At 32.4% G+C, this 9,460-nt stretch overlaps 2 protein-coding genes across 7 annotated transcripts; one reads left to right on the plus strand and one right to left on the minus strand.

The window, feature by feature from the left end:
- The first annotated feature begins 442 nt into the window (after window positions 1-442).
- LOC105784671 (mediator of RNA polymerase II transcription subunit 19a) lies at window positions 443-5,769 on the plus strand. 6 transcript variants are annotated; one of them, XM_012610576.2, is made up of 7 exons: window positions 443-650; window positions 756-894; window positions 2,365-2,430; window positions 4,497-4,684; window positions 4,823-5,056; window positions 5,218-5,277; window positions 5,374-5,769. In XM_012610576.2, the coding sequence occupies exons 3-7, from the start codon at window positions 2,400-2,402 to the stop codon at window positions 5,422-5,424; spliced, it is 564 nt and encodes a 187-aa protein (XP_012466030.1). In that variant the 5' UTR covers window positions 443-650; window positions 756-894; window positions 2,365-2,399; the 3' UTR covers window positions 5,425-5,769. The 6 variants fall into 6 exon arrangements, with proteins under 6 accessions (XP_012466030.1, XP_012466029.1, XP_012466024.1 ...); XM_012610575.2 differs by having other exon boundaries at window positions 444-650; window positions 2,355-2,430; XM_012610570.2 differs by having other exon boundaries at window positions 446-650; window positions 4,395-4,684.
- Window positions 5,770-8,377: 2,608 nt separating this feature from the next.
- Window positions 8,378-8,929, minus strand: LOC105784640 (uncharacterized). Its single transcript, XM_012610534.1, has one exon. It carries the CDS (start codon window positions 8,927-8,929, stop codon window positions 8,378-8,380), a length of 552 nt encoding a protein of 183 aa, XP_012465988.1.
- Window positions 8,930-9,460: the final 531 nt, after the last annotated feature.

A 9,460-nucleotide genomic window follows, 5' to 3' on the forward strand; every position in this document is an offset into this window, starting at 1 on the left:
TTTTGGAGTGATTTGTCAAACATCGCAAGTTTAATGGCCAAAAGAGGCTAAAATGGCTTCTTTTTAAAAGTTGGAGACCAAATAAGTCATTATGCCATAATTTAGTGACCTTAAGTATAGTTTACCCTAGATTTTTTAGGTCATAAGTTAATTTTGTTTAGGCTTTTCATAATTTGATAGTCTTACGATTTAGTCCTCCATTCATTTCAATTTAATCCTTATTAATTTAATTTGATACTTCCTATTTTATTTATTTGAATTTATTTATGTTTATCTATATTTATTTTTATTTATGTTTGAATTTAAATTTTCAAGTTTATTTCATATGATTCTAATTACTGATTAATTATTTTATCAAAATTTTAAATGTATTAATAATTTTATACATATTAAACCGGTGCATCGGAAAAGAAAATACGAGCTAAAACTCCCACTACGACGGTTTTTGACTCTGTGACCCCCAAAAATAATAAAAATAATAAGTAAATAAATAAGCCGGAGAAGCGACGGTTCGTCCCTTTTCAAACCCTAAAAAAGTAGGGACTTAATTGCTTCCATTGCCTGCTCCTGAAAGCTCTCCAACTTCATAAGATCTTACCCATTCTACCCGGCTTCACTCCCTCTTCAATTCGCTCTCTTTTATTTCACTGGTCAATTTCTCCACCTTTTCCCCTTCTTTTATTTTTTATTCTTTCAAAATTTTGCGCAGTTTTTGTTTTTTCCTTTGATGTTTTTTTAAAAATATTTTTTCGTAGGTTTTCTTTTACTTACATTGAAGCGTCAGGACCGAATTTATCAGAGGAAGAGAGGAGCTTGAAATTTTCTTTTTTGCTTTGCTTTTTCTCGCGATCTGAAAAATGTTCCTCGGCGACTTTGCCCGAGTCCATGTTTGAGGTATTTCTTGGTTTCTTTTTATGTTTCTTGTTTTTCTTAATTGAAGTTTTTCTTAAATGATGAATTATGATGGTTTCCCCCCTAATCCTTTTTTTTCTTTATGTAATTAGTAATTTGTTCGGACATTGTCCTCTATGTTTATTTTTCAATTTTATTGGGAATTCATTTAAATTTGACGATTCTGCGGAGAAAAATTAGAAGAAAATTATGAAAAAAGATGTAATTTGAGTATGTGGTTTTGGCGTTTGCTACGTGTAGAATATTATCCGGTTAGATAAAACGAAGAAGCATGTGTGAAGGTTCTGGCTTTTAGTGTTTAAAGCAAATTTTAGTAGCAAAACTAGAGATGCCCTGACTAACTAAACCTTTTATAACTTGAAACTATGTGGAGATAAAGTATTCCATATGAGCTAATTTCAAATTTTCAGTGCAATGAAAACGTCATGGCGTCGCTTGTAAACTTTTGTAGCTTACCATTAACATAGAATTTAGTATTTATTTTTAAATTTAAATATTCTATTAGTTGGCTTGCTTTGGAAATTAATACGAAGTTCTTATAAATTTTAATTGGGTGAAGAATGGGTTAGTTACATACTATTACCACCACCTCAAACCTGTGTTTAGATTTCTACCTGTGGCTCTAGGTGCTTTGCTATTAACCTAAATAATTAATCCAGGTTCAGCAACCATTTTTCTTTTTGTTCTGAAATGAAAGGGTAATCTGGTTACCAAGTTGGCTTTTATCAGTTTTGCTAGACATATAATTTGCTCAACTGTGCAATATGTCAACTATTAAATTATTGACATTTGAGGAGGGTGAATGGGGCTATGGATCTCTTTCCTTGCTTCAGAAGTCGCTAGTTTTCTGAAGCAAGGAAAGAGTGCACCTTGAGCCCTTGTCAACACTGAATTTGAAGCAAGTAATCTTGATCCAGGCATCTTGCAAGCTTTATATGAATCCAGAGCTCTTTAACCTACTTGTCACATTTTGAACCAAACTTTGGCTGTGTGTTCTTCTCCTCAATGGGTTCCCCTAGATCAGTAGTGATTGAAGAAAATGACGATTGAGGGTGACATATATGTTGTAACAAAATCATTTTATTGTTTGGTGCTAATATTATTATTTTGATGTAAAGAAAAAAAGTTGTAAGAATATGATGGTAAAGAAATCATTTGCTAAATTGGAAAAGTCATATATTTGATGTGATAGTTGGCCGTAGAACTTAAAATTGTAAGTTGCTAGTTCCACTCACATGCTATAAAGGGGAACAAATTGAAAAAGAAAATGTGCTCATTATAGGCTTGTAAGTTGTATGTAGTTTTGGTTAGAAAATATGAGTGTTGGTGTCTCTACATCATGTGACAATTTTGTGTTTAACTTACCAAAGTTCTACTTGAATCAATTTTTACCTGTACAGATGTTTTACATGATTTTCATGGATTTTCGTGACTTTGGCTAGGAAATTGCAGTTGGTGACATTACACGTTTCATGAACCATTAACTCATGGATGCTGGAGGCAATAAATTTGGAGGAGGTACTATAAATTTTTAATCTTGGTTATTACTGTATTTTGAAGTTTTCATTTCATTTGTTTGGTTGGGATAGGCTTTGGATCTGCTATCAGTTTTCTATATTATATCACTCTTTTGAGTTGTATCATTCATATCTTGATTATTGTACCTTTTTTACTTCTAAGTTTAACCTACCATATTGCTAATCAGAAGTGCATGTTAAGAAAGTATTAACAGTTATCCTCCGTTAGATCTGAATGAGGAATCTGGAAATCAGAGCAAAGCGAAGGAATTAAGAATCTTGGGTGTTGTAGTTGATCATATCTGACCGTGTTGAACTCAACTTTTGTAGGTTAAAACTATCCTTTGTGGTGCTAACACTTAATTGTGCATGTGTCAGCTGTATTGTTATTATGTAGCGTGGAATAGAAACAAGATATAGGAAACCAAAACAGTGAACGAAAACCAAAGCAGAGTCTTAAATTGATGTAAAAGCAAAATCTGGTACAATGGAACTAGGGTTCAGGGTTGTTGGTCTGTTATCATAATATCCAAGTGTAATTGGGTTGTTAATGTGTCTAAAATACTATTTATACTGCAGCTTTTCATCTGAGCCCTTGATATACTCGATTCAAACTTATTAAGTGATGACATGCTAGTTACTTGGCCCCTTGATAAATGAAAACATACAAACCAATAACTAAAATTAAACATTAAACATAAATAAAAAATATACCAAGATAGCCAATTTAGCTAAATTCTAGAATGCTCCATTACCATGTTGGCTCTTTCTCTCCCTTCCTTTCAATACCTAATGAACAGTTACTAGATTTCATCCAAATTTTGGATTGCCCAAACCAAACAGTTTGTTTTAACAAGTTTTTCTCTCATCATTCTTACTTTAGACGTCTATATCTCTTTTATATTGAAGACTCTGAAGTGTAAGAAAGTCTTACTGCCAACTTAATTTATTTCAATCCTAGTTAAGGAAATTGAGTGAGTGATTAATAATTTTATTTTACTTGCTTTGTAAGTAAAATTAAAAATGACATTTTTGATGACAACAATAAATCTTATGCTGTTTGTAAACCAGCTCTAAAAATAAACAATTTTTAATAATTTTATTTTTATCATTCAGTGTTTTAAATTCAAATAATGTTTTCAAACATGCAAAAAGGGTCAAAATCTTCGTGTTATAATAAATAAGTATTGCACTATGTTCAGCATCTATACTGGACATAAAGCATTTCGATGACATAATGCATTTGTTTAATCTAGCTTGGGCCTTAGTTCTGTTTCTTCCATGGTTTCCTTTCTCTTGTTCCTTTTTCTTTTTGCCATCTATGTTCATATTTGTGGCTCAGACATTGCCTCGAGGTATGCCAGTTATTCGGTAAAACTAATTAAAGATATTTTAAATTTACCGATAAAGTTTTGGATGTATTTTTTTCCCCGTAAAATAATATTTTAAGGATATTGCTTTGTTATCATTCAGTGTCATTCTGATATAGCACCGTCATGCATTATTATATGTTGCATCAGTATAAAATATTTGAATGCCATGCTTGATGGTGGTTTAGTTTGGTTTTATCATCTCATCACTATCATATATTTATTCATAAACCATCTATTTATATATATTTTAGCTTTAAAACTGTCCTCATGGAATAATATAAAGTGTTTCATTAATAAAACAATTTCATTTATATAACTTACCTCACCAAATAATTACCTAAAATCTTAACACCATGCACTCTCTATGACATGCAAGAGTTGGACATGATGCATGGTGCATGTGCATTACTCACTGAAAATCCATAGACTACCAGGCACTGATTCAGACTCATAATAAAACTGTTTGACTGAAAATTGAGAATCAGGTGACAATAATTTCATGTAAAGTTATTTGGTGTTGGTTTTTTTTTATTTTTTTATTTTTAAAATCAGTCCTTTTAATTGATGAGAAACTGTTTATATGAACAAATAGGACCAAGGGAACTTAGTGGTGTTGTCGATCTTATAAGTCGATATAAGTTGTTGCCTCACCATGACTTCTTCTGCAAGAGACCTCTTCCTTTGTCCATTGCAGACACACATTATCTTCATAATGTGGCGGGAGATACTGAAATTAGAAAAGGAGAAGGGATGCAATTGGACCAGCTTAATCAGAATACATCTCATAACAGAGATACTAATGCCCGCATACAACCTTTTGACTTTGATATTCTTAAAGAGGCTTTTCAGCTGAGAGAAACCACTCCTGTTGAATTGCCACCGGTAAGAAGTTTTCTGCTTTGAGATTAGCCTTATTTAAGTTTCTTAAGCCAAATGGCATCCGTAATTAACGAGTAAAATGTAATGGTCCTCCTGTTTACTATTCTTATTGCTAATTTTCTTCTCATTTTTTTTTTGTAGACTGAAAAAGGGATGCCTACTATTGCTGGGAAATCAAAGGGTGAGGTTAAAGATAAAGAGAGGAAGCATAAAAAGCACAAAGATAGAGATAAGGAGAAGGATAAAGAGCATAAGAAGCACAAGCACTGTCATAAAGATAAAGATCGAAGTAAAGATAAAGACAAGGAAAAGAAGAAGGATAGAAGTGGGCATCATGGTTCTGGTGCTGATCACTTAAAAAAGCACCATGAAAAGGTTAGATGTTTGTTGCCTCTTGCGACATTTTCTTTGACCATTAATGATAACTGATAGCAATTTTGCCGATCTTCTGTTTACCTGCATGAATTTGCCCTTTGAAATTAAGTTGATTTTAAATGGAATTCCATATAAAATTTTTGCAATTCATATGCATTCAGAAAAGGAAGCATGATGGGGATGAAGTTCGTAATGACATTAACAGACACAAAAAAAGTAAGGTAAAGCATATCGTTCTGGATTTTGCTCTTTTTTTTTTTGTTTCAGTATGTGGATTATCTTTTATGTTTGTGATACGTTAGTGGCCATTCTTTCAGAAAATGGGGGTGGGAAGGGCATTTGGATGGCATGAAAGGTTTTCATGCTAGCTCTTGTTTTTGTGCAGAGTAAGCTTGTAAATTGACTGAAGAATGCGTAGAAAGTGAATTCTCTGATTGATGGATATTTCATGCAAGGTATAAGTTGCTAAAATGGACCCTTTTCTTGTATTATAATAGTGGGTAATATAATTAAGATAGCATGCAAAACTTTGGATTTTTTTAAATATATAGTTCGCGATGGGATGACTCTTCATTTACAACACGATGGTTGTAGTCTTAGCGTTGTACGTAGGAAAGAATAATGTCTTAACATATTCTAACGGGTTCCTGAAAAGTTGTAATTGTAAGGCACATGTTAACACATCAATGTCAATCCCTTTTTTTACCCTTTAATTTGAGACTATTCTTTCCTTTTGGGGTATATTCAATCAGTGAAAGACCCTAGCAATTGGTCAACAATAAGCGGAAAGTATCCCAGTTTGACTTGAAATTCGGTCCGTGTTCAACCAAGTTTCACTTCGAAGATTGATTTCGGGTTAATATAAAAAATTGAATTGTTTGAATTCATTCCGTTAAATTTGTTTGCATACCAAAAAAGTAAATTTGAATCTGAATTGAAAATTTTCAATACAATTAAAAAACTAAAAAAGAAGAGGCAAATGCTAGGATATTCGAATTCGACTCGATGTACGAACTCGATAACAATCTCGTCGAATAGGGTTCAATTTGCTTTTGAATACAATTAAATTTGGTTGCACTTATATTTAATTTATTACACTTTTGGTTACAATTAAATTTGGTTTGGCTCTAATTGCTTACTCTCTGACTTAATAAAACAATAATAATAAATAAAAAGTGCATGAAAAATATGAGAGAATTTTTATTGTTTAATTTTCACTTACAAGGTACTATTTATAATCTCCTTTGCATTCAATTAATAAATGTATTACATTCAATCAATAAATGCGAATTAAGTTTTCTTAATTACTCCATTTAATCATCTCCGATTATAAACAAAGTAAATAGTTTTATTTCATTACTTTAATATGTTTAAGGAGGTTATAGACATCCACTTTATGTATTTATAACACTCCCTTTGGATTTCTTTTAAATAAAAATGTGCCTCATTAAAACCTTTATTAGGAAAAATCTTATGGGATAAAAACATAATGAAGGAAAAGAAGTACACAATCTCCTATTACAAGTTGCCTCGTTAAAAATCTTTACCAGGAAAACTCAGTGGGACAAAACCTTGGTTAAAGGAAAAGAGTACAAGGTGTTTTAGACTCCCCTAATGGCATTTCAATCTTGTACTCTTTTCCTTGGTTAAAGGAAAAGAGTACAAGGTGTTTTAGACTCCCCTAATGACATAATTTGAAAGGCTAAATTATCACTAGAACGAATTTGTTGAACTTCTATGTTACTTTTCTTCTCAAGATCATGAGTGAAGAATAATTTTGGTGGTGAAATATGTTTCGTTCTGTCACCTTTGATATAACCACCCTTTAATTGAGCTATACATGCTGCATTATCTTCATATAAGATAGTTGACATATTTTCCTGTAAAGGCAAATTACGTATCTTTTGGATATGTTGGGTTAATAACCTTAGCCAAACAGACTATAGGCTTTCCTCATGCATTGCAATTATTTCAGCATGATTTGAAGAGGCAACAACTAATGTCTGCTTTATCGAACGCCATGATATGGATCGACCTTTATGTGGATCCGATAAATATCCGGCATCAGCATAACCAACTAATAGAGATTTTGAATCATTTGAATAAAATAACCCTATATCAATGGTCCCTATGAGATATCTAAATACATGTTTAATTCCATTCCAATGTCTATGTGTTGGAGAAGAATTAAATCTTGCTAACAAGTTTACAGCAAAAGCTATATCAAGTCTTGTGTTGTTTGCAAGATACATCAATGCTCCTATGACACTTAGATATGGTACTTTAGGGCCAAGAAACTCATCATTCTCACAAGGACGAAATTGATCTTTATTCACATCTAACGATCGTACAACCATTGGGGTACTAATGGATGTGCTTTATCCATATAAAATTTCTTTAAGATCTTTTTCGTATAAGTTGACGATGGACATGAATTCCATCTTTTACATGTTTGATTTGCAGGCTAAGACAAAACTTTATTTTTCCAAGATCTTTCATCTTAAATTCTTTCTTTAAATAATTTACTGCATTTTGAAGCTCTTCAGGAGTTCCAATAATATTTAGATCATCAGCATAAATAGCAATTATCACAAAGCTTGATCCATACCTTTTTATAAAAACACATGGATAGATTGGATCGTTTTTATAACCTTCTTTTAACAAATATTCACTAAGACGATTGTACCACATACGTCTAGATTGTTTTAATCCATATAAACTTTTTCTTTAATCTGATTGAGCAATTTTCCTGGGAAACTCTATATCCTTCGGGGATTTTAAATCCTTCTGGGATTTTCATATAAATTTCACTATCAAGTGTACCATACAAATAGGTTGTAACAACATCCATTAGACGCATGTCAAGTTTTTCACGTACTGCCAGACTAATAAGGTATCTAAACGTGATTGCATCCACCACAGGAGAATATGTCTCTTCATAATCAATGCCGAGCCTTTACGAAAATTCTTGTGCTACAAGTCATGCTTTATATGTTATAACTTCATTTTTCTCATTTCATTTTCACACAAATATCCATTTATATCTTACCGGCTTTACATATTTAGGTGTTTGGACTATAGGTAAAAAAACCTTACGTTTAGAAAGTTAATTTAATTCTACTTGAATTGCGTCTTTCCATTTTGGCCAATCTTTTCTATTTCTACATTCTTCAATAGATTTAGGCTCAGGATCCTCATTTTCTTTTGCTATTTCAATAACAACATTATAAGCAAAATTATTGTCGACAACTATATTTTTTTCGGTTCCATCTTTTTCTTGAAGTAACATGACTTATTGAGATTTCTTTGTTATCACCATTTTCAGGTACCTGAACCTCTTCTGGGATTTTTTTGATTAGTTATATATTTGGCCTCTTCTTGGGCACTTGCCTCCACAATATTACCATCTTGAACAATTGCTCCTTTCCTTTTACGAGGATTTTTATCTTTGGAACCGATTGGCCTTCCACTCTTCAGGCGTGGATTACTTTCTTTTGCACTAACAAATTTCCCTATTGGGATATCAATTCGTATTGGAGCATTTTCAGCTGGTATGTGAGATTTTGTAATTCTCTTTAGGTCAGTAAAGGAATCTGGCAGTTGATTGGTGACGTTTTGCAAATGTATTATCTTTTGAACTTCTTGTTCATATTGACTTGTGCGAGGATCTAATTGAGATAATGATGATCCATTCCATGTAATTTCTTTTACCAGTTGTATTTTCTCTCCCCCTAATGTTGGGAATGTTGTTTCATCAAAATGACAGTCAATAAATCGTGCAGTAAATAAATCTCCAGTTAATGGTTCAACATATTTAATTATAGAAGGAGATTCATAACCAACATATATTCCCAACCTCCTTTGAGGACCCATCTTTGTGCTTTGTGGTGGAGAAATTGGAACAAATACTGCACATCCAAAAATTCTAAGATGGGAAATATTTGGCTCCTAACCAAAAGCCAATTGTAATGGGGAGTACATATTATAATTTGTTGGCCTTAAGCGCACAAGTGTTGCTACATACAAAATAGCATATCCCCAAGCTGTAACAGGGAGTTTTGTTCTCATAAGCAATGACCGAGCTATTAGTTGGAGGCGTTTGATAAACGATTCAGCTAAACCATTTTGTGTGTGAACATGAGCTACAGGATGTTCAACTTTTATCCCAATTTACATACAATAATCATTAAAAGTTTGGGATGTAAACTCACCAACATTATCAAGATGAATAGTTTTGATTGCATAATCTAAAAATTGTGCTTTTAATCGAATTATTTGAGCAAGTAGTCTCACAAACGCCAGGTTGCGAGTCGATAATAAACACATATGTGACCACTGCATCTATTAATACCATAAAATATCTGAATGGTTCACATGGTGGATGAATGGGCCCACATATATCAC

The sequence above is a fragment of the Gossypium raimondii genome, chromosome 7, assembly GCF_025698545.1.
Source record: "Gossypium raimondii isolate GPD5lz chromosome 7, ASM2569854v1, whole genome shotgun sequence".
Lineage (NCBI taxonomy): Eukaryota > Viridiplantae > Streptophyta > Magnoliopsida > Malvales > Malvaceae > Gossypium > Gossypium raimondii.